The sequence below is a fragment of the Euprymna scolopes genome, chromosome 24, assembly GCF_053919585.1.
Source record: "Euprymna scolopes isolate OS-2025 chromosome 24, ASM5391958v1, whole genome shotgun sequence".
NCBI classification, from domain to species: domain Eukaryota; kingdom Metazoa; phylum Mollusca; class Cephalopoda; order Sepiida; family Sepiolidae; genus Euprymna; species Euprymna scolopes.
Window position 1 is genome coordinate 62,655,930 of NC_136505.1, and position 26,789 is coordinate 62,682,718.

Sequence of the window (26,789 nt, forward strand, 5' to 3'; positions counted from 1 at the left end):
TTTAGGCATATTCAGCGCTCTTGTCACAAACTACGTCTATTTTCATAAAAGCCTGACAATATAATTTCTAAGATTTACTGAAAAAAAAAAAAAAAAAAAATCTGATGATACACTTTGCAGTAAGATACTTACACAAATCCCTTCAAATTTCTGAGGCGTTACTTTGTCCATATATTTGATTTTCAAGTAGGTAACCAAAGCACCAGCCGTATAATATACATCTAAGCTCAGATCTCTGTAGCCAAAAATGCTTTCTCTGAAAGGAAGAGAGTGCGGAAAAAAAGAAAGCAAAGATATCAGTAAATGAAGAAAGGAGCAGATGTCAGAGTTAACAGCAAAAAATAAAAATTTTCTGAACAAGCAACAAATTTTTGTTCTAATATTTGTTTTGTCTGTTTATACATTTTGCTTAAAAAGTTTTGTAAATATAATTATGTAGTTTTTTAATTTCATTTTATAAATCTACAAAACCTTTTGTAAATAAATCAAACGTGCCTATAACAAAAGTTAAAAACCTCTGTACTTGTTTAAGATTATTAGTGGAACTTTTAATGTCCTCCTCCTTACGTTTTTGAATTTTTTGTAGAGGAGGATTAGTTATTAATATTATTTGGATTCTTTAGACTACTGTTCTCATCTTGAGTATCATTTTCATAACGTTTTGGTCAATGTAACCTCCAGCCTCTTTCAGGTGTATAATGTCGAACTCAGGAACTACAATTATGAATTACTTAAGACATCCATCCAGTCATGACTGACGGAACAAGAGCATACTACTCCCGTGAAGTAAATAAAGGGTTCTGTTTGAAATTCTGTCCAGATTCCCGAGTTTGACAAGATATACCTGAAGAAGGTCGGAAGTTACATCGACCGAAACGTTGTGAAAATGACACTCAAGATGAGAATAGTAATCTGAAGAATTCAAATCCCTTTCCTTAAGTTAAAAAAAAATCTGCAAATTATTACAAGTGTGTATATATAATGCATTGTTTTGTTCATGATTCAGCCCAAAAAACGAATATCCACTGGACATCCTATCATTTTCAAAAATGGCTGAAGCAAATATGCAAAGATGTAGATGTTGATCCTTCATTCTGAAACAAAGCTTTGACAATTGTCCCAATTTGATTGTTTATTGGATACTTGCGTTTTAATTCAAACACGTAAAGCTTCGTAGGTGAAATATTTTTCTCATCTGCTTTAGTGTTGGTGGCTTCAACATAATCACAGAGATGCTAATGTTGTTGCTGATTTCAAACTTTCAATGCTAATGAAGATTAACCGGTTTGAACTAGCCAAGAATTTATTTGGTTCTTGTTGCTTCTTATACTTCACAAAAAGAAGTTTTATATCAATCGAAAGCTTATATTTCAAAATTTGAGCATCCCCTGTCCTCTCCAAACTCTCTAACAAATGCAGAGATGAGTCTTGCTGCCCCGATAGCTGGAAAATTGCACCTGTGCTACAAATATTCAAGAATTCCGGTAAAAAAACTGACTTGCTCAATTATCACCGCATCAGTCTCTTCTCCTGCTTCGCTAAAATCTTTTGAGTCTTTAATCAATCAAGTATTAGTCCACCATCTGTAAACAGCTAAGCTTCTTTCGGACCATTCTACTGTGGATATTTTAACCATAATCTCTAATGTATTGGATAAAGCAGGGAAACAGGGACTGTAGCCCTTGATATATCGAAACTTTTTTTGGCATGAAGGGCTTCTCATGAAAATTAAATCATGGTATTTCTGGACAAATACTCAATATAATAAGATCTTTCTTACACAAGATAAAAATCCTGGTTGACTTTTATTCCTGATATTTGATGACATCACGCTCTATAATAGACTTGAGGGAAAAATAAATTTACACATACCCAAGGCTACGGCAGACACCCCAGAAAATGATGAGTCAGTAGTACTATAGGGCCACAAGTGAATGGTAACATTTAATGCTACTAAGTCTAAGCTTTTTTCCTTTAACTAAAAAAAAATTCTCAATCACTGATTGTCATGACACACAACAGCCTAGCTGAGAGCCCATCTTTCAAATTTCTTAGTTTAACATTCACAAGGAACATGAATTGGAATATATTGAGGACATTGCCAATGCTGCTACAAAGAAAGTGGGCTCTCTACTATGCTAGAAATTTATCTACACCCAGAGCTCTATGGACAAACTTATTTTTGACAACTAAATATTTTTGTTTACTAGCCAAATAGAAAAGTTACTAGCCAAACCCATGTGATTTTTGGAATATGACATCTTCGTTTCATGACGAGTATGTACATCATAAAGATTTCTTTGTATTTTTTTTTTTATAAGTGTAATTCTAAATATACAACAATTTTATGTTGATACTTGAAGGTATAAATATTCTAATTTCTTCAGATATTTTTTAAACAGCCTTCGTTAAAAACAATAAAAAAAAGTATACTGTTCTATTAAACTTTTATTGTTTAAATAATTTAACTTTGTTCATTTTATATTAAAAAAAAAAAGGCTGAAAAGATATTTTTCACTCAGCAGTGAGCCTTGGAAGATTGTCAGTAAAAGAAATACAATCACCAAAAGATGTTTCATTATTTCTAGTTACCACTATGAAAAAAAATCACTCGCAAATGCAACTGTTTCACTCGCAATGTAGAGCCCTGACACCTGATAGTATCCTATATCTTTACAAAGCCACAATTCGCTCATGCATGGAGTAATGTTGCAGGGTCCAAAAAAGGGTCTCAAATCTAATAGATTCCGCATTATTGGACAAGCTCCAACTTGTCTTGTCGCTGCGATGTTACATCCAAGTGCCTGTTTTACAAGCACTTTAATGGAATGTACTCTGATGAACTTATAGCACTTACATACTCCTGACAAGAAGCAAAATTCCACCCCTTCACTATTGAGGTTTTTAGATGCTAGAAAGCCTGACTGCTAAATTTCAGAATTCCTTTCACATTTCCTGCTTCCCTGACTGTACTAACCTGCTGAAGTTTAAATGTAATGCGAAATGGGAAAATGGTAGGATCCTTCTACCGCTCCAGAAGATATCTCACTACTGATGCAATTCTCTATAAAAGCCAAGTACGTCCAAGGATGGAGTACTGCTGCCACATCTGGGCAGGAGCTGCTAAAAACAGCCTATCCTGCCTTGACAGAGTACAAAATAGACTTCGTGGTTTAGTGGGGGGATGCTTTTTTCTCTTCCCTGCAACCTCTCTCCCACAGAAGAGACGTTGCAAGCCTGTCTTTGTTTTATTGCTATTTCCATGGCAGGTGCTCGTCTGAGCTCCAATCCCTTGTCCCCCCTCGCCAATCCTTCACGAGAAACACCCGTCTGGCTGAAACTACTGTCAATAATTTTCCCCACTCTTTATCAGTGCCTAAATCCAAACGTAGATTCCATGAGCAAAGCTTTCTTAGAACTGCACGCCAGTGGAACTCTCTGCCGCTTGCCTGTTTCCCACCTGACTATAACTTGGACATCTTCAAGTCCAACATAAACAAACTCCTGACAAACCGCCCCCTTAAGTAAGACACTCTATCAAAATCCCCAATACTAATGATTACTACAATACAATACTATCTCATTGATTACTGTTCATGCAATAACCCTTATCCCTGAGTGACCCCCACATATATATATAAAAAAAAAAAAAAAAAAAGACATCTCATTGCTCAACTCCCCTGTCCTGTTAGACACAATGCTCATTAGTATTCCCTTATGTTCCAAATGGCAATATACCTTCTCTGGTGTAAAAAAAAACATTTTCTACAAAATTGACATTTGCTTTTTGATCAAACCAACTCATCTTGCATGCTTTGTACATCGCAAACAATTAAATATTGTTCAACAGATTCATTTTTGTGAATAACTTTAAAACAGATAGAGCTATGGTATTTCACCACAAAGCAAGATATATTTTAGAACTTTTATTTTATTATTAACGTCCAACACAATTATATAAAGGAATGACATACATTTTAACAGTTTACGTGGGATAAACCTTCATCTGAACTACTTTTAACATTTTTTTTCTTCTTAACTCTCATTATGTATATTTGTGAATTTTTGAGATAAAGAGGAATAATTTGGATTATATGAACTATTTTTCTCATCTTGGGTGTTATTCTCACAATATTTCGGCCAAAGTAAACTCAGATCATATTCAGATGCATCTTATCAAACTCTGAAATCTGAATTTCATCCGTGGATTGAATTCTGTATAAATTCCCCGAGTATGACAAAAAGATTCTAGAATTCGACAAGATACACTTGAAGAAGGTCGGCAGTTACATTGGCTGAAATGTTTTGAGAATAACTCATTATTAGGGTCGTGACAACAGTATATTCTTTTCATTGTTTTGATTCTTGAGTATATATCTGTTAATATCTTATGTTTTTATATAGATGGATGTGGTTCTCGGTTGATTAAGCGTGTCTTCAAACCAATAAATTTGCAATTGCAAGATTGAAATGCAATTCAATTTACCAAAAGTTTTTAAAGGCGGCAAAAGTCTAGTGAAAACTATAATAAAATAAAGGTTGCATGTCTAAGATGACGATGGAAAAAAATAAATAAAATAAAAAAATCGGCACCCTCACAAATAAAGTTGTAATAAAGATGTTGGATGCCTACTAGACACCATCTTCAAGTGTCTAACGTCTCTCTATACAGGGGTTTGTCAGGACAACCTGGCATAAGGATATTTTTCCTGAAAGTAAACCCTCACTAAATATTCAAAATAACATAGTATTCGCAACCCAAATAAGATCTCAGTATGGCCAAACAACAAATGGTGTACCTTCTCCAAGTGGTGTTACCTCAAGTAACAGCATGAAACTAGATACTCCACCAGACTAGATTAATTCCCATCCTGGAATCTAGTAAGACCAAGAGACCACAAGAACGATATACTCTAACAAATTAAAAGGTCAATTGAAGAGAAAACAAGTCAAGCATGCATGGTCCCCTGTGAATACACAGTGAATGAGGCATAAAAAAAATGACTAAGTTTAGCATGCCCCCCCCCCCCCCTATTTAGCCCCAAAAGTCCCCAGGGGACGTCAAATCTTGGTGAAAATGAACAAACGGCGCAGTTTTAGGCATTAACATATGTAAATTTGAATTCTGCACTATGCAAAAAAAGAACTGAATGAATATATATGGATATATAGATTTCTAAAATTGTTGGATCTATAGATTGGATGTAACACTGAAATGGTCATAAAAACGAGTTTTATATAATTTTCAAAAATTTCATGAAGAAAGTTCTAACAAATAACTTATTTAAAAACGATTCATATTTTAATAAAATATTCCCTCATTTGTCCCACCCCATTTAGCCCCAAAAGTCCCCAAGGCCTTAATATATTTAAATTTGAGTTCAGCACCATGCAAAACTGCTAAATAGACATACACAGAAAAATATGGTAAAATAGTCCCAAAAATGGAGTGTTTTTATTAACCCTAAAAGAGCCCCTGGGGCACATCCAAGCATTATTGAAGTATCCACCACCATAGCGCTTGAGCCCCTGGAGGCCATCTACAACTTTTTGTAGATGCTTTTGTAGCGAGGAGTTATTTTTTTTTTACAGGGTGAGGGTGCTGGCTCCATGCCCAACCTTCCCAGAAGGTACATACAGCACCTAGCCTTCCCAAATGGTCACCCATCTGGTACTGGCCAGGCTCAATGTTGCTTAGCTTCGGTGATCTGGCGAGAACCAGTGTGCCAACATGATTGTGCCGCACATCGCGAAGTATAGACAAACAAAATATAGAAATCAGTTACAACTTTTCAGAAAATTTTATAAAAATTCAAGGCATCAATTTTTTTTTTTAATAAGCACAAAAGTGTCAATTTAAGCCATTTTAATCCAAAAGGCACCCCTAGAGGGGAAACCGGATTATTCCCAGAAAATCTGTTCTGTTACTGTTTTTTACTCATATCATGTTTAATGTTTGTGCAAAATTTAAAAAAATTCCAAGGTGTAATTACTGAGAAAAGTGCGGACAGACGAACAGACAAGAATGAATTTACAGGTCCACCCTCCTTTTGTCGGAGGACCAAAAATGATGTTCCAAACTTTTTTACTAACTCAGTGTTTGAGATGTAAAGAACTTTAATGGACTATTCGAATATCTATGCATCTCATATAGAGATAAAGTGTTAACCCCCAGGAAATGAACCCCTTGATTTCTGAGAACTTCGACTGAAGTGAGCATTCATTCTTTTTTGCAGACTGTTATCCTCATCTTTATAGTTGTTATTGTTTCACCATGTTTCGGCCAACTCATCCTCTGGCCTTCTTCAGGTGATTAACCGCAACGTGATAGGAATGTTCAATCTTGTAATTTATCCCGAGTAATTACTGCCTTCCATAGTTGTTGTTTCATCATGTTTTAGCCAACTAATCCCCTGGCCTGCTTGGGTAGGATTGGAACTGTAGAGACTAAACACCTCTATTCACTGCGCCATGGGGCTGAAACCTCAACTATAAAAATGGGGATAACAGACTGCAAAAAGAAGGAATGCACAAATTATGAAGCCTCATCTTAAAGAATTTCAAAAAACAAAAACAATTTGACTGAAGTAAAATGAAACACATGAAGATTAAGTCATACACGATATATAAAATGGTGAGGAGAGTGTTATATCAGGAGAAAGTTTTTATTGGTTTCCTGCATATTCAACCTATTTTAGGTGATTTAATGCCAAATCCAATGATTTTGGGAAAAAGTTTTTATGTTTCAAGTTTTTTTTTTATATCTTCAAATATTTATTCATGGAGTTTGGTTGTTTCGTTTTACAGTATCTTATGTTCCACGTTTTGTATATCTTCAAATAATTAATAATGGTAATTCGTTTGGTTGTTTTGGAATAGAATTTTTTTTTTTTTTTTACTTTGCAGAACATGGTTGAGTTTTGTAGATTGAAAGAAAAAAAGACAATAACACCAATGTTTTATACATTTTTAGGTCAGGAAGCCAATATTTATATCAGGAGAAAGAGACGGTGGGGTTCACAAGAGTTGATAGCAAGAGAAAGAAACACACAAATTAGGTATCATTAAATATTTGGAAAATAACTAAGCTAGTATTTTTATTTACTGATTAAATTAAATTTAGCTTTTTGTCCTTTAATGGGATTTTTAAGATTTTAATAAAAAAAAAAAAAATATGAGGTGGCTTAAATAAGTTTCCAGACTTTTTCATATGGGCACTTTAATTGATAATACACACATGAAACTCTAGTCCCGTTTGAAGTAATCTCCACCGGCTGTAATGCACTTGTTGCAGTATTCCAACAATTTCTGGAAAACACCATGGAAGTCCTCTTGTGTGAGTATGTCAATGGCTCTCGTCACAGCCTATTTCATCTCCTCAATTGTCTCATAATGACAGCTTCTAAGGTTTTCCTTGAGCTTAGGGAATAACCAAAAATCATAGGGAGCAAGGTCTGGATTATAGCAAGGGCGAGGATGCCCATCGCAAATATTCCGCATCTTCAGTTCCTTGTGAATAATTGTGTACAGTTTTCACACTGACATCAAACTGCACACTTATTGTCTTTTTAGGCACACGACGATCCTTATCCATGAAATTCTTCATTTGACCAATCAACTCTGATGTTGTCTTCCTTACTCCTCCCAAATTGCTCATCATCCCTCAGACTCACTGCCTACCTTGAATCTCTTAGGCCACTCAGAAACTAATGCTTGATTCATGCAAGATGATCCAAAAACAGTCTGGAGCATGTTGTTTCTGCGGCATTTTATCCAAGTTTAAAACTGAATTTTATTGCATAACGTTCTTTTAAAGTGTCCTCACATCCAGATTGCATTTTTGAAATTCATCAGTTGTGATAATGAGGCTTTAGTAAAGTGTATTCCGGTTCCTGTTGTAGCTGTTCATTTCAACCTAAAATCATAAAAATTGGTCTGTCATCTCATAAGATGTATAGCAATAACAAACTGAATTTTCTAGAGTCTACGACGAGTTAAAATGCTAGTACAAAAAAAGTCTGGAAACTTATTGAAGACACCTCGTAAGTTGATAAAAGTCTGTTCGCATGACTGATCTTTGAAGATGGAAGATGCTCCATGTTGTAGTTATGGTTTAGGAGAACGAGTCCACATCTCTAATCTGTATATCTATATATAGGCAAACCCTTCTTTGAACCATAAATTATCCCTGCAACTTATGTTCCCGATAGTAGCCTCCTACTTCAAAGTGGCACTGTGCCTTGTTTGGGGTGAAAATTGAATAATAATAAAAAAACGGTTATAATCAGTTTGTAATATAAATCCTCCATGCATGAAAATGATAAAATTTTGTTACAACAAAAATTATAGTGGTAGGAGTGTGCGAGAAACGTGGTATCGGTTTCAGCAAACCAACATTCATCCCATGTAAAATACACGCTCCTATGCTGTATGAACTTGTATCAAAAGCCACGACAATCTCTCGTTCTGGATTGTAAGGAATTAAAAAAAATACCTAGGATTATGAGGGGGGGGGCTTGAATATCAGAACTATTAATATCTTGCAGAAGATTATGCTTTAAGACAGTATGTGGATGTATAAGTGTGTAGCATGATAGAGGGGACAGGACAGGATGGTCTGCTTGTGTGATAGACGATCCCGTCCCCATGTGTACAGTGAATGTATTGAATGGTAGAAGGATTGGAAAGCAAAAGATCGCATAATGATGACGAAAACATATCGGTATATATCAGCAAAGGAATGAAGATTTATTTACATAAATTTACACGAGAAATATTAAGAAAGAGATAGAAAGAATAAGAGTTTGTTACTTGCGATTGATGAGAAGCTGACGGGTTTGTCAGGTAAGCTGGTTGGGTGGCCAATGCCCCCACCAGGAGTGACTCTTGATTACATGTTGACTGCTTGAGGGTCCAGCGTGAAAGAGAGAGAAATATGAGAAACAGGAAGTCACGTGGCTGTGTCACTCTTCTGAGTTAAAGGGCGACAATCAAGTTAACCTGGGAATTTCCATTCCCACAAGCACATGAATGACAGAAAGTAATGGAAGAAATAAGCATTACTCGCAGTTGACTTGACGTAGACATCTTTAATATAAATCTCACCTGTCTAAATGCATGTATATCTTTCGACAAAGGCAACAGATCCTGACAATCATTTTGACATCATTTTGAAGCTCGATGTCTCGGACAACAAATATCCAAAAATTGGCCAAAAACATTAATTCCGTCACCCTAAATTCGGCCGTTTTGTACAAGGAGGGGTAATTTTTTTTCGCCGACATTTTACCAAGTCATCATCACCATTGGATTGACTTCGATTAATTTCAACATTTTTTTTACTTCCGGTCACGTCATAGAGACATCGGCTGAGACGTCAGATTTTCTTTCAGTTTCTTTTCCGCCTTCGCGTCACGGGTTCGAGCTTGCCTGCCTACTACCACTTTTTTTTTTTTTAACACCTCTCTTCACCCTGGCTGCCTACTGTTGTTTTTATTCCCTCCCCACAATACTACCATTTTTTGTTTTTAACACCTTTTTCCATATTCACGGGTTTGAGCCTGCCTGCCTACTATCATTTTTTTTTTTTTTTTTTTACTCAACCCACACCTCCAAACACCCGGGTAACGCTGGGCACCCAGGCTAGTTTAATTTATAAGGAGGCAACACATAATAATATAAAACAAATTACATCTATTAGTCTGATATTACAAGAGTTTGTGTGTTACAACTATCACCGACAGAAGTAATATTTCTATATCTCCATTTTCCTGGGTTCAAAGTCATTCTTTCAATGGTGCCTGCCAGCCAGCTGCACTGCACACAAGACGTATCAAATTATACATTTAGGGAGGGAGAAAGAAAAGAAAAAAATGTTGCCGGTGGTGTCGTATGGAATACAAAAGAGAATACAAAATGTTGGGACAGCAAAACAATACGTACTGATCTCCAAAAAGCTGATGTGTCATGTCTGGTCGAAATGTTGTATCTTCATTTTCTAAATCGTCTTCTTCTCGAACTAAAATGGGAGCAAAGAAAGTAATGAGTATGAATTAACAAAATCCAATAACAGCACAACAAAAACATTTAATGATTATCAAAAAAAAAAAAAAAAAAACAAAAACAAAAAAAACAAACAAAAAAACGTGTGGAAAAGAAAAGGAAGTTTCAATATGCTGACTAGTGATGTGGCGATTCCACACCAACCACTCACCCATCCATCCATCCATCCATCCACCCCATTCTGATACAGTTATTGATTCTCTTCATAATTCTTAACTCACATTCCAAAAATCATTAAATATTCATTATTTTATTATTAGTACAATAGAAAATTATCGTTCGAATAAACAAAAATAAAAGAATCATTTCTGAAATTGGAAATTAAATTAATTTTTTTCAAATTATATTTCTCATTCTGTGAAATTTCCCAAATCTCTTACCATAACAACTTCAAAAAGTTCTGAGTTTTTCTGATTCTGAATAATTGATCTCTCACTAATGTAGACAGAAGTAATATGAACCAATCTTACTCTATGATTACAAAACCATGGGTGCTATACTAGATACACAATTTACACTCCACTGAAGCCGGTAGCTTTAAATGATAAACTGACTCCTACAATTTCAGAAAACATAATTTCAACCTCTGAAGCTTTATATTAGTAATGCTTTTGTATACATATTTTATTCATACAAATATAGCATAGCTACACATTTCAGAACATGTTTCTGTACTTTTGTACTTGAATTTCTAACATCGTCAAATAATGGTTCATTTTAGTATTTATTTTATAATGTGTTATTCTTAAAACTAGTGGAACTCTGTCAAAATTAAACAATGCCTTAGACATTAACCAATATAATTACTGTTAATAATAATACTCCAATCTGAAATAATCTCTGTCAGGTTCAGCAGCATAAAGAAAAATTACTTTTTCTCATGAAAATTAACAACTAAAATGAAATCTCTTACCATAACAATAATTGTCAGCTAAATAATCTTTACAGCAATGAAACAAATTTCACTTTGTCAAATGTATTTAGAATCGTGGTACTGTTTTAGATGACGGGAAAACAATTTGATTTTGGAACATTTTAAAATGGGTAAAATCAGAATCGTTTAATTTTTATTTTAAAATCAGAATCGTTTAATATTTATTTTAAAATCAGAATCGTTTAATATTTATTTTAAAATCAGAATCGTTTAATATTTATTTTAAAATCAGAATCGTTTAATATTTATTTTAAAATCAGAATCGTTTAATATTTATTTTAAAATCAGAATCGTTTAATATTTATTTTAAAATCAGAATCGTTTAATATTTATTTTAAAATCAGAATCGTTTAATATTTATTTTAAAATCAGAATCGTTTAATATTTATTTTAAAATCAGAATCGTTTAATTTTTATTTTAAAATCAGAATCGTTTAATTTTTATTTTAAAATCAGAATCGTTTAATTTTTATTTTAAAATCAGAATCGTTTAATTTTTATTTTAAAATCAGAATCGTTTAATTTTTATTTTAAAATCAGAATCGTTTAATTTTTATTTTAAAATCAAAATCGTTTAATTTTTATTTTAAAATCAGAATCGTTTAATTTAGCAACATCAAATTAAATCACCAATTACTATTTTGCTGATCGGATGATCTCATTTTTATTTAAAGCTATATGAAAGATGTTAATATATGTATGCCTAAACATATCTTTTTCTTTTATATAAAAAGGGAAAAATATCTGTGTGTATATGCAGCTAAAACTTGAAAAATGCGCAACAAACACTCACACACATATATATATATATATATATATATATATATATATATATATATATATATATATATATATACTAGCAGGGAGACCCAGGGTTGAATGATGATCGACAAATGTTTCACACTCATATTTTTATTTTAATTGAATCAATGAAATCGTTCATTTTTCAATCAAATCGATTGATTTCTTGCTATAGTTGGGGACCCATCTCAGTGCACCAGGAGGAAACTTTACATTCCTCCCTATAGCGATTTAGTCCATAATACATTGTAATCTACATTGCACTGTAGAGAACCTACTGTTGGTTTTAGAAAATTATTTTTATATATAATAGCTTGAATTAAAGTTTAAAATGCAAAAATCAAGTATCATGCTTCAATTGTGTTCTAAAATTCTTTTTGAATACACTCCTGTTATATCAAAGAACCTACCGTTGATTTTATATGTCGGGCCTTTCAGCTTGTGTGGTAATAAAGCTTTTCAAATGCACTTGTGATATTAGGCTGTGTAAGGTATTAACTTTGGTCAAAATTACCTGTTCGTTTTTTCATCGGATTATTTTTATTATTGATTATTGATATTTAAAGACATTCCAATACAAAACCTACCTAAGTCACATACCTACGTGAGAAATTTAATAAAAATCGGCCCAGCCATTTTTGAGTGCATAGGGAACAAGCTCACACACACACACAAAAAATTTCTTTCATATCATCGGTTTTTTTTTTTTTTTTTTTTTAAATTTAGCATAACCTTAGATGCATAATATGTAAAATTTCAATGGGGGGGGGCAAATGGCCACTTTATATAATTTAATTTTATCAAGATGTGCACACATCTTTCAATGTTTTTATGTAGTCTATTTTTCAGCCACATTAAATGGAAGCAACTGCTTTTCATAGTTATTTCCATTCTGTGGACTCAAGTTATGCGTGTCCAGAGAAGAATGAACTGGGCAACAAAGAAAGAAGGTGGGGAGGGGAAAAGGAGAATAGTTATGTTAGACTATTGCCCTGGTCAATACTAGGTAGCCCCACTAGTTATATAGTTAAATCTATTTCAATACGATTGTTGATTACTTACTAAACAAGAATTTGTTAAAATTGGATTTGAAAACAATCATATTGTAGTCAGTTGAGATGCAGCCCTTTGGTATTGCATTCTACAGAGGAACAATTCTGGAAACTGCTCATAAAATTGCATTTAGCTCAAGGTACACAGATGAAGAAAAAATTTCTTTTTACAATAAGTATAACTAACTTTACTAAAAAAAAAAAAAAAAAAAAAAAAAAAAAAAAAATTCTATTTCTTTTTATACAGGATATCATTAAAATTTGATTAGCTAAATTTTGGTAGATTTCTAAAATCTACATGCTCTTATAACCTGAAAATATATCAATGATCCTTAAACAATACTTAAAAGATAGCAGACATTTTAAACACAAATTTTTTTTTTTTTAAATAATGATTCTCAATTAATATGATTCTAATTTTATATTAAGCAGAATTTATTGTGAAGAAAAATAATGCGTTCTTGTCAAGAAGTTCCCCTATATTAAAAAAAATAGAGAAAATTTGCATGATCTATGTACCCGTGATGAAACAAAAATATCATATTCCAAAAGTCACGTAAATTGATCAAGTAGTGAATTTTTAAACAAAAAAATCAAATTTTATAAATAACTGAAAAGCGGCTGTCTTGTCAGCCATTTTGGAAACATCTAAAAGAAAAAACAAAGGAAGATAATTCAACAATAATTTAAACTTTCAAGACATTGTAATGCCAACGAATTCTCACTTATCACTTAATGATTTTCTTTATAAAAACAAAACTATTTGATCAATTTACATCAATTTTGAACTATGCTATTTTCGTTTCGTCATGTCCATCATTCAGAATTTTCTTTATTTTTGTTGTTTTTTTTTTTTTTTTTTTTTTTTTAAATATAAACGAAAATCTGGACAAGAAGCGAATAATGTTTCAAATTTGAATGAAGACGAATAATTTTTATTTAAGATTTTCAAATTTTGTCATCTTTCAAATTGAAAGAGTCAAATGACCATTTTGAATATTAAAACCTCGATTTTAGTATGACAGAGTTATCTCCTTTTGCTGCTCATTACTCATATTTGTATTCGCTTCAAAACGATAGCGATTTACAAACTATTCCGAACGATGACAAATTTAAAAACTTAATATAAAGTTTTATGACATTTTCCATTGATAGATCGAAATAGCAATAGATCTGACAAATTAACATTGAATTTTGACTAGTGATTTACACGTAAAAAGTGTAATTTACTTTAGTTTCTTTCTGCAAATTATTCTGACACTGGAGACAATTTTGAATAAGGATCTAAAAAAGCTTAAAATGTAAGGGAAATAATTCTTATTTTCAATACAATATTTAGGCAATACGAGTTATCTCCCTTAAATTTTGACCTTCCATTCTAATCTCTTTATGGCATATATACATTACTAGCCTTGTTGCTCGGTGTTGTCCGGGTGTTTGGAGGTGTGTGTTGAGAAAAAAAAAAAAAATGGTAGTAGGTAGACAGGCTCGAACCTGTACTGCGAAAGAGGAAAACAACGTGAAAAAAGTGACATGTTTGTTGTTGTGTTCATCACTAGCAGTATCAGAATTTTGGGGGAATTTTTGACACCCCTAACAGAAAACTGCGATTAAAATATAGAAAACTCGTAATTTCTCTTTCTAAAGTGGGTTATTTATTTTCTTTATAGAATATGCTTCCAAAATAAACTATTTAAGTTGTTTAAAAAAATAATAGAAATATTATTTTTCATTGTTTAAAAAACAGTGTTTACAAAGTGCGTGCGTGCGCTCTGGGAGCCATTTTGTTACGTAGTGAAATCAATTGATTTTTATGAGATGAATATTTTTCAATTTTTAAACTTTAAAAATCTATCAAAATTTTCCTATTCGTTCAATTGTTACGTTTTTGTCAGGGTGAATGTAAAATTTTATGCTCTTTCCGATAAACTAAATATAATATTTTAGACAAACGTTGTTTTATAAATTCACCCCCCCCCATTTTGGAATGTCTATGAGAATTTTAATAATTAATTTTGTTCGGCACGTTTTATATATCACAAATTGAAGATAAAACATGAATAAATAAAATACTCAAATGTAAAACAACAAAAAATATCACTTATCTGTAAATTTACCGGTAAAGTCCAAAATTTAAATCCTTCTTTTTTCGATAACCACGTTTTTTTTTTTTTTTTTTTTTTTTTTTACGTGGAAGCTTAATTTTTGTTTAGAATGTTCCAGTAATTAATGGTCGATCAGTTTATATTTTTATATTTAATTCCTGATTTCCTTTTTTTCGATATAAAAAAAAAAAAGACGAAATCGGATAATGCAGATTTATAGTATAATAAAAAAAAAAATTCAGGTATTTCTTTAAGATATTAAAAAAGAAAAAATAACATTGCATATCTGCGTCATATCGTAATTCGTGTTAATGAAAAAATGAAAACTCCCAGTTTTTTATTTACGATAGCGTAAAGGCACAAAAATAAAAAAAAAGGACAAGTTATCTCCCTTAAGTCCAATAAACCGAATATAATATTTTAGACAAACTTATATTATAAAGAAGACGTGTTTTGGTTTGTTATTATTGTTATTATTACATTAAATATTTGTTTAATCATATAGGGTAAATATGAAGAATTTCACCCTTTATTCATATAGGGTCAATATGAAGCCACCCTCGAAAATTCCTTTAAAATTACGGCCAAATCTGTTCATTGCAATGTGGCCATAAAGTGGGTGCCCATTTGACGTGACATCATTATAGAAAAGTGACCCCCCACTTTGTGACCATTTCTAAAATTTTTTATCTTTGAAACTACTAGTTTCGTTTTCCGTATATATAAATGGTTATTTTCGTTTTCAGCGCCTCCGAAAACCTTTAAAAGTGGAAAATTTGAAGGAATATAATCCAATATCGAGATTATTAAGGTTTCTAAATTAGTGTTTTTTTTTACACTTATAGGCCTCCGTACATAAGTAAGAGATAATTTTTCACTTCCGGTGTCGTTACAAGTTGCTTGAAAGCCACGCGTGGTCGCGATGTGTGTTGGAAAAATCCTTCCATTTAAAAAATACATGGATTATAATACATAAATATGAATAAATTCTCATACAGGAAGATTAAAAGAAAGTATATCTTACTCATTAACCAGGTAAGTTATATATTTTGCCATTTTAAAAATATATCATAAGATTCAACTAGTGTTTTGTTCGACATTCCGTGAAATGTTAAGTGAAGAAATCGAAGGAAAAATAAATAAAATTGTTTATTTCTCTATTAAAGCTTTTATGATATTAAAATTTGGTCTTTGCTCGTTTTATTGAAATAAAATTTACGGGTTTAAATTACGTTTTACTATTATTAAAATCTGATAGAAATATAGGTGTATATTCAAAATGGCGACTCGCCTGAAAATTTCCCCAAAATTCTGATACTGCGAGTTCATCACCAAACCAGAAGTGACGTAGGTTTAAATTAAAGCTAGTCAATCGAAAAGAGGAGATGACTTTCGAAAATATTGGCGAAAAAAGCGACCTATCCCTGTAGAAAAGGGTCTAGTTGAGGGTGAAGGAATTAATGTTTTTAGCCAATTTTTTTAATATTTGTCGTCTGAAGGGTCAAGCTTCAAAACGATACTGATCTTGTGAAAATCCGTCGCCTCTGTTGAAAGTTTTAGGCAGACATACACACATTAATTTAAACAGACAGGTGAGATTTATATTATAGATTAGCGGGGATACCAGGGTGTTGGGAAAAAGAAAAGTGTTAGTAGGAAGGCGGGCTCAAACCCATGACGTAAAGGTGGAAAAGAAAGTGAAAGAAAACGTGACATCTTACCGCTACGCTACGAAGCCATAGGAAGTGGTGAATGAGTTCACGCAAGTGCAGAAATGAAGGTTGGCTGAAGGCCAGTTCAGCTTTCCACCGTTTCATTTATTTGTTTCCCCACGATGTTCGGGAAAACCCACAAGATCTGAGTGTCCAAATGAATAGCAATTGTCTGATATGAAGTTTTCCCAACATTGATCAAAACTAATTGATGTTCCTGGCAGGAAAGCCAAACCGCCTACTTCATTCCAATTAGTTTTGCTTTTATACGAAAAAGAGAAACAAACACGCGAATAGAGGGAATTTTATAAAAGTCGATCAAAATAAATGTAGAGACGACTTCTGTTCGCAAATTGTAGATATTATAATCTAGGGAGCATATAAAAAGTTGTAAAAAATAGTAACCCTCTCGAGACCCCCTCCCCCCTGAAAAAGCCTTTCTTAGACGTACAAAAACGCGAGTGCCACTTTTGCCTGTTATATATACAGATTTAAGATTTAAACTAACATGACTTTAATGGGTCCCATGTTATGCTGGGTAAATAGAGTTAGTTTAAAATAAGAAAAAAAAAAAAAACAAACAAACACTACTTTTTCTTTTCACTAAAACTAATTTCTCTATCATGTTCTTGAATTTTTTTCTCTTGTTCCGTCAGTCATTCATGAGTAGAAGTCCTAAGTTGCAATTGTATTTTGAGTGTCACCCATAATGAGGATTGAACCTTCAACCTCCAGAAGAGTGTAACTTACAACTGAATTTTACCAAGTATTTATCCGCAAATCCATAGCATAGTGGATAAAGTACTTGGTCAAATTCAAAGTATGCTACCCCCATGAATTATATAAAGAATTCCGTTGACAATACATTTGAAGGTCAGAGGTTTACAATAATGGAAACATTGTGAAAATAACAGTCAATACGAGGACAGTAGTCTGAAGAATCCAAATAATACAAATCACTAGTGCAGGAGGAGGGGTGGAGAAGAAGGCGTAAAACACGCTTAAATATGATAGTCCAGATTTCTTATATATTATTATAAAATCATGATTTTAAAAGTAAAAAAAAAAAGTATTTGGGTGCCATCAGCTAGAATCGAAACTGAAAGCAAAACTGTAGCCTTCCAAGCTGGTGACGTTACCACTGTACCAATGTGACACACATATGAACTGATTAAAATTAAACTAAGTTGAGTGCAAAATGTATGACGATTTTTTTCAATTTTGACCCCCTAAAAACTATTTTAACCAGCTAAAGAGCCATAAAAGAACGGCCCGTAAATAAATCCAATCATTTGAGGCCCCTAGTGCCACTCTGCGACTTTTAGTTTCGGAAGAGATAGAGTTTGAAAATATGGAGACAGACAGACAGACGTACTGAGTTTTATAAATCTAATATATAAAATTAGATTTTCATACATAAAATTAAGACCCTATTTATTGTATGTACCAAGAGGTTGCACACAAATTCTTAAAATATTTTCCATTCTTTCAAATACCAGAAAAATTACAATTCTAAAATCAAATGTTATACATGTTTAATAAGTCTTTTTATTTGTTGTTCAAATTTAGACAATAAAAATGTAACATGTAGATTTTACTCACCAAGCTTGAATTTGATAACGTCATTGGCACAGCATTTATAAGCCTCAAGCTTATTCTTCATCAATCCAGAAGTGACACCTAATAAATAAAAGATTTTAAAAAATCAATAATTTATTATTGTTACATAATACCTAGAGTAGAGTTGTTAAAAATATTGATTTCGTGATAGCCCATCATTTCAAACGATATCTATTAGTGTTAAGATGAGTAATCTGAATTGAAAAAAGAAATCGGAATTTTTTAGGGTATCGGAATCAGAAAATTTGTTGTATTCTTGCAATTGTTTTTTTTTTTTTAATTTTTCAATAGTTGTAATCGTTTTTTTTTTTTTTTTTTTATATAGACGTCACCACTTATACAGGCCGAGAGGCCACTCAAGGATAAGGGTTAAAGAGTGTACAGTAGTCAAAAGGACAATAGAGTAATCGATAGTAATGGAAGTTCGGTAAATTTGTTAACTTAAGCGTAACGGCTCATCAGAAACTTGTTCACGTTGGACTTGAAGACAACCATATTATAGACAGCTGGAAAGCAGGAAAACAGAAGACAATTCCGCAAGCGTGCAGTTCTAAGATGGAATCTATGTTTAGGTTTAGGCACAGATAAAGAGTGGTGGGAACTTGTTTTTGTAAATAGAATACTTTCTTTGCTGGTACTAATAACAAAATGATAAAAATTACCTTTAAACTACCAGTAAAACTTAAATCCATAGATCATAAGTGTATTTTTGCATTTGTGAAAATATATGCACATGTTATGCGTTTTTAAGCTAAAACAAAAAACAAAAAAAAAAAATAAATCTACAGCTAAATTTCAAAAGAATCAGTCTGTATTTTCAGACATCCTGATCTAGTTACACGAGTTGCAGGTTTTATATAGGATGCGGCAGAAATAGCTCCAACATTTCAAACTCTCAACTATACATTGCTAATGAACTTATGCAAGTGCCAATGATGTTTTCATTTTGCCAATAGCTTAATAATTTGCCATTTTTTTTTTAGGTATCCCCATCAAGGAATATGGTTTAGACTAGTGTATATCATGCTTTTATTACAGAAATGTTTTTGAAGAATGGTGACTCTCTAAGTAGAACAGAGAGAGAGAGAGAGAGAGAGCTTTCCAAGTTCATTACAAGTTAAGATGGTGTGATGCTGTTCCAGATAGAAAACAGATATGGATTGCAAATTTCAGAGCTACAGGTTCGGCACTTAAAAGAAAGCCAACTAGAAGGCCTCAGAGCACTTGAACATCAGACAGTAGTTGAGCTGTGAGACTTTCTGTTAGTCTCCTACACGTTCAGCTTGTAAACATGCTTTGGCCTTTCGGGTTGTCTGATCGAAAAGTCAGAAGAATTCTACACACTGATATATTATTCCATCCATACAAATTAATGATCGCTCAGAAACTGCACGAGTGCGACTGGGAAGATCGGATGTCAAAATGTGGGAGATATTTCTGACACCCCCTGTACTTCAATTTATCAACCTGACAATTTGCTCACCCCTCCATCACTATTGACCAGATATTTGACCTTGCCATTTTTATTTTCCTTCTCCCTATTTCTTATTGTTGCTTTTTCTATTCTCAAAGTTTGTCCTCATTTAATTGGATGTGTGTATATGCACCCATCTGTGTTCATTTATGCATATCTATAATATAAAGCTGAACGTCTGTGTGTGTCTGGTCACGAATAGGCTCCTATATGGTTGACTATTATAGAAAACTGATCACATATAATGATAGAAGATGTTTCGAGACACAGGAATGGGTATGTTTGATCTGGCATAATGATGATTCATTAAAATTGTGGGGTCTGCGTATGCGCCTGGTCCACAAAGTATGGAAATAAAAAAAAAAAAAAAAAACGATATTTGACCTTGGATAACAGATCAACAAGTACTCGCCTACAATGGACTTGAAGATGACCATATTGGCAGTTTTGCAATTTGTCATTGTGCAAAGGGAGACAACTCTTATGTACGAGATTTGTTCAATTTTTCATCTCATAATTTAGGACGCTCGATCTGACGATATGTTTTTTTTTATTAAAAACATTAAAAAAAGAAAACTGCGACTAATTTTTTTTTATGTAACAAAGTTGATAACATTACAAAACATAGTCTTTACGTGACTATTAAGAGAATCGTCTCTATTTCCATATCATAATTTACGATGCTAAAATCAACAAAATTTTCATTAGATGAAAACATTTAAAACAGCTGCAGGTTTTTTTGTTTTTTTTTTAAATTAAAAAAATATTATGGTAAGGTTTTGAAAAAATTAGTCTTCAACCTTAAAAAAAATACAAAGAATGAAACTCTTTAATAAAAAAAAAAAAAAAAAAAGGATGACACTTTTAAAGCTGCGGTGACATTTTTTTTTTACTGTAGAAAAGTTTATAATATTAATAACTAGTGGTGGGACGATTAATCGGAATCGGAATCGTTAATCGTAAGAATCGTGTATTTTGGGAGGTATCGGAATCGGAATCGCATCGTTAAAAAATACCTTAATTTTCCGATTCCTTCATTACGATTCTTTTAGTCTGATGTTGAAAAAAAGAAAAAATTTTCCTGATATTTCTAACCGCAAGAGAGAAATGTAGCATGTTATAAAAAGAAACCAAAGAAATTCATTATTAACAGGGCAATGTTTAGTGCCCCTCCCTTACAAGGTTCATTCATTCAGATCTATTGTAATCAAAACTACAAAAGAGTTAACTTGAAAAGAAGTATGCAGGGCTCTACATCGCGAGTAAAAATTAAAAAAAAAAACGCTTATCTTTTTGGCGATTGTTTTTTTTTTACTGACAAATCTTCTAATAGTGAATAAAAATGCTTTTTCAACTTATATTTTCTTAAAATAAAACGAGCAAAGTCAAATTATTTAAACAGTAAAAGGTTTAATAGAACAATATACTTTTTTTTTCTTTTTTTAAAAGGCTTTTGAAAGAAATATCTCTAAAATGAAATTGATCACGTTGTATTATTTCACAAAGTTTTGACAGTAGTCGGCTTCTTTTGAAGTTTAAAAAAAATCGACCCCATACCTATCTCTTCCAAACTTAAAGTTATTAAATAACCCCTTCGTTAATTTAAGGGTAATTAATTCAATTCAGTCAAGTTTTTTTTTTTAATTTCATTGAAATAAAATCCATTATTTTTTTTAATTTTTTCTCCAGAAAGATAAAACCCTGAATTTGATTATATTAAAAGCAGAATAATATAATCTTTTTTCAAGAATTTTGAATTGAAAATTAAAAGTGTTTTGCGCAGTTTTTTGCCGAACGAAAAAGAAATTAATATATATATTTTTAAAAGGTTTTGTAATCAATTAATTTTTATGTCTAAATAATATTTACGATTAATTAAATAATTTCATTTTAAAAAGTATTTATAAATAGAATTTTACTTAAGACTTATAGTTTAGCAATATTGAACCGCATCAACCATGTGTGAATTGAACACAGTCAACCAAAAAATTCAAAACAAAATGCATATTTGCATTTCATTATGTAAACTTTTATACATTGGTTTCAAAAATTAAATTCTATAAGTTTTTTTTGTTAACTACCGGTTGGTACAATTTACCGCCCCATCCCTTTATATTTTTTTCTTTTTGTCTTTTTTAGCGGATTATTTTCAATTAATTATCCAAATAAGTGACTAGCTTTAAAACAAAATTTAATAGTAAATTATTTGTTTACAGATAAACTGAATTTTCTAATATGGCCCAAAGTCCAAAAAAAGTCTTGCATGGAAACTTTTTGAAGTTGATGAAGATGATGAGTTGAAAGCCATTTGCAAAGTCTGTCAAATTAAAATATCGCGAGGAATAAAACCATCTAACATGACCACAACCAACATGTTAAAACATTTAACTATGAAGCATCCAAATAAATTGGAGGAGCAAAATAAAAAAGAAAAGGAACAAAAAATTGCCAACTAGTCACTCAGAGCAGTTTTATTAGTGAGGGTCGAAATCGCACTGTCTTTTTTTTTTTTTTTTGCCTACGTCACCATCTAGGTGTCACCAATTTTTTTTTAACCCTCCTTAACTTCAAACAGTAAATACAATATATACACCTAAAAAAATAATTTTTAAAAATGCTGATTCTATTCAGGAAAAATTCTTTTAACTAGAAATTAAAACTTAGGTAAAGATAGCTGACTGACAGCAATAGGAGCACTGGTTAACTACTGAACCACGTGGAAAGGTGTGTGTGGGGGGGGGGGAAAGGAAATTAAATGATGATAATAAATTATGATAACCGTCTTTGAAAGGCACTAAACTCCTAAAATTTACTTCTTTAAAATTTTAGGCGGCACTCCCTGGCGATTTTAAAGCACTCTCTCTCAAAAAAAAAAAAAAAAAAAAAGATTTAATTTTTAAGGTTTGGGAAAGAAATATTTATTATAACCGAATTCCTGTATGAAGACTGGATCTACTTTATTGGACGTTAATTTGTGAGATAAGTAATTTTTCAATGTTTAATATGTTTTTAAAGTTTCAATTATCAAATTTTTTTTAATTGCGTTTATTTTTCAATTTATTTAAAAAAAAAAAAACAGGGTTTTAAATGTATTTTTCAAGGTAACAAGCTTCGAAAGAAGTCTAATAAAAAAAAAAAAAAAAAAAATCACTTAATTTCTACAACCCTGAGAATTTAATTATTAAAAAAATATTGAAATGTGACATTTTTTTTATTTAACATTTCTATTAGTTCAATTAATTTTCTTTCAATAATTCATTTCACTCAACAAACTTCACCATTTTTTGTTTTTTTTGTTTTTTTAAATCTTTTTCTGTAATTTTGGTAATTATGTTTGCTCAATTTTATCTAGTATTTCATTTGTTTTTTATAGTGGTATCATTTTTATATGTGTTCCTTTGATATACCCTATTTCAAAATTAGTTTGACTAAACTTATTCTTCACGTTAGAAACAACGTGTAAAAACAATGAAAAAGTAAGAAAAAATAATAGGTGTTAACTACTCCTTGTGAATTATGGAGGTCTGAAGAACTGCCGTCACAAATACAACTATCAATAGCCAAACAAAAAATCGTTTTTGAAATTCCTTTAATTGTAACTTTTCGCTATACCTACCTTTTGGTATAAAACAAAAACTTTCGATTAATGGTATTTCTCATATATGGTCGTTAACTTTGGAAAGGTTATTTTGTATCTACGGCGCCATGTCACGTGGTATATTGTTTTTTTTTTTTCATTACGCACGTTCATTTATAAAGTATTAAATTAAATATTTATCTTTTTTATATTTAATTAGTATATATTTTCTTTCTCTTCCGCTATATTTTTTTTTATTTAATTCATTAAATCTGTTAATTATGAGGAACAAAATAATGAATCGTGTGTATTTATTCTCTAATTTTCTTGTTTTTGTTCTGTTATATAAATTCTACTTTATTTGTTTTTTATCTGAAGGATAAATTCTATTTTCTTTGAGTTTTTTTTTCTGTATTCCAATTAAGTAAAATAAATTTTCTCTAAAATAAATTTTGCTAATTTTTCCGTTTAGTTTACTATATAATAATTTTATTTAAACCAAAACACGACGGTGTAGACATAAAATATCTCTTCCAAAGTTAGGGAACATATTTGGGAACTACCGACCATAAGTATAAAACTACCTGGTATATTTCAAAACAATAATTCCCTAGGAACCGGAATCGTACTTGGTATCGGAATCGTTAATCAATATTTTCCTGGAATCGGAATCGTATAAAAATTAGGAATCGTCCCAACACTATTAATAACACCAACATGTAGTTTTTTTGTACCTGGATGTGGTGATCTCCTAGTGCAATCAGACCCTAGGTGTAGCAGCAGCAGGAGTCGGTGCCGGCCAACAAGTTCAAAGAGACTAAGGTTTCAGAAGGAGTGCTATGACTTTGTACCCTTTTCTCACTGCACCCCCTCCCCTTCTCCGACCTGAACTCGCTGGACTACGTTTGGTCATACGTTGAGAACATCACCAACATGACCCCTCACAACACCAAAGTTGGCCTAATCATTGCCATCTGCTGGCGCTTGTGAAAAAGGCATGCTCCCAATTCCAGACTTGCATCTAGGCGGTGATTGAGGCTGAAGATGGTTACATTGAATAAATCTTAGCTCTACTACATAATCAAGTTCCCTGAATTGATTTTAATAAAAGTTTTAAAATAAAGTTGTAGTGTTGTTTTCTTTAGGGCAACATTTATCGTTCCACCCTGTAGATTAAAAACAAAGAAATAAAATTCAAAATTAGTCTTTCAGTTTTTCTGTCTCTCTCTCCCTCGCTTGCACAATATTGTATGACTATGCATATAAAAACACTCCTATCTTAAAGAAAAACACACAAAAATTAAGCCTATCAAAATATTTGAATCTGAATTTTTATTGATTTACAATTAAATTAAAAAAATCTAATTTCTATTATCCTATCATTCATATTAATAGTAGTGGAAATAGAGTAGAAATGGATTATTTAGGGGTGGAGGCGGCTCAACAAGAACTTGCTTACAAGAAGTTTCAATATGTTAGCTGTTTGAACAATTTTGTGGCAAGAATCAGGGAAGTACATTTCCTGGCTGTACATAAAGCTGGCGAACCTCATTCTTACCATTATTAGAAAAACAATCATTAGAACATCAAGAGCAGCTTCTTAGAGTCAACTTTAAAATGTAAATTCTTAAATTAGAGTCATATGACAGGACTCTACATTGCGAGTGATTTTTCAAATTGGTAACTAGAAATAATGAAACGCTTATCTTTTGGCAATCGCGTTTCATTCACTGACAATCTTTTAAGGCTCACTACTGAGTGAAAAATATCTTTTCAAGTTTTTTTTAATTAATAGAACAAACAATGTTAAATTATTTAAACAATAAAAGCTTATTAGAAGAATATACTCTTTTTTTTTTAACGAAGGCTGTTTAAATAAACATCTGAAGAAACTAAAATGTTTATACCTTCAAGTATCAACATAAAATTTGTTATATATTTAGAATTACACTTATTTAAAAATATACAGAAAAAACTTTATGATGCACATACTTGTCACAGAACAAAGATGTCATATTCTAAAAATCATGTGGGTTTGGCTAGTAAACGAAAATATTTAGTTGTCAAAGGTCAACTAAATATAAATTTGTTCATAGAGCCCGCTATGAACCCTTCCATTGGGTATGAAATAGGGTTAGGGTTAGGGGAAATAGAGATTGCACATTAATACTGTTGTATGTAGGAGAAAACAAAAATATAAAGACTCTTTTCTTATTAAATTTTTAAGTTGCTGTTCTTTTTTTGTTTTTTCATTTTATTCTGGTGGGGTGCGTGTAGGATTTATCACATTTCTCAGGTGGGTGTCAAGTGTTATATAACCAGACATAAACAATAAATCTGTGTGCTGTCTCCATACACCAACTTCCTAATTCTGACATTGGTGAAGTGAGCAACCGTGGCCTTCAGGGCAAGATCACAGTGTCGTATCTGTTCTGACACATTTTATTTTACTTTTTCTATCCTCGGGCAGTGAAGGAGAAATCCTTCATGACTGAGACAATTTTTTTAATTTTTGTTCCTATCCAGAGTGCCTCTTTTTGGGGAGCTGGATTTCTCCACATTAAAAACTGACCTTGTGGAGAAGTAAATAGGAACAATAGTTTTTAGCAACTATTATTCATCCTTTATGACGTCATCCATTTTTCAAGTAGACACACACAAAAAAAATGGATGATATCATAAAGGATGAAATGTAGCTGTCAAAAGCTTGTTCCTTTCTAATATATATTCACTACACCGATGAAGACTGAAGGATCGGTCGAAAATATGTACTTGTAAAAAAGTTTAATTTTCTATCATAATATTATTTTGCATTCCGGCACGTCACCAATTGAAAACGAATAAAAAATGTTATAAGCTTTTATACTTTTCGTATTCTTTTTTATACACTTACATTTATATATATATATATATATAGCGTGTCAGGAGGTGATGAAAAAAATCCAATGAAGTGCTCGATCGTGGATGTGAGAACTGAAGATACAATATTTATTATAACACTATAAATATTTCAAGGTCGTACCATTGGTTTTGTTATGCCGAATCAACCATAAGAGGTTGAAAAAACAAAACAGCGTAAGTTCGTCAGCAACAATGAAAAACTGAACCAATGCAAAGTAAACAAACAAGGAAAAAAAAACGTTAAAAGAGCGTTTAAGACTCAGAGTATCAGAATTAAAATTTTTTAAAAATATAACTAAAAAAAACCGACGCCTATAGATTATGGAAGGAAGAAAGTGTGTGTGTGTGTGTGTGTGTTCACTTTGCATTGGTTCAGTTTTTTATTGTCGCCGACGAACTTACACTGTTTTTTCCAACCTCTTATGGTTGATTCAGCATAACGAACCCAATGGTATGACTTTGAAATATGTATATATAGTGTCATAATAAATATTGTGTGCGTGTATATATATATATATATATATATATATATATATATATATATATATATT

At 31.9% G+C, this 26,789-nt stretch overlaps 1 protein-coding gene and 1 pseudogene across 4 annotated transcripts in view; both read right to left on the bottom strand.

Annotated features, from left to right (window-relative positions):
• The window catches only part of LOC145246746 (histone acetyltransferase type B catalytic subunit-like), a 142,807-nt gene that overhangs the window by 105,856 nt on the left and 10,162 nt on the right, over positions 1 to 26,789 (bottom strand). For 3 of the 4 annotated variants that reach the window (XM_080108513.1, XM_080108512.1, XM_080108510.1), the window contains exons 2-4: positions 18,269 to 18,346; positions 9,943 to 10,018; positions 133 to 256 (exon numbers count right to left, since the gene is read on the bottom strand). In XM_080108513.1, the coding sequence (XP_079964639.1) occupies positions 133 to 256; positions 9,943 to 10,018; positions 18,269 to 18,346 (278 nt within the window). Of the gene's footprint in view, positions 1 to 132; positions 257 to 9,942; positions 10,019 to 18,268; positions 18,347 to 25,788; positions 25,810 to 26,789 lie in introns of those variants that run through there. The other variant, XM_080108511.1, reaches the window with a different exon arrangement.
• On the bottom strand, positions 5,632 to 5,748 carry LOC145246915 (5S ribosomal RNA; annotated as a pseudogene).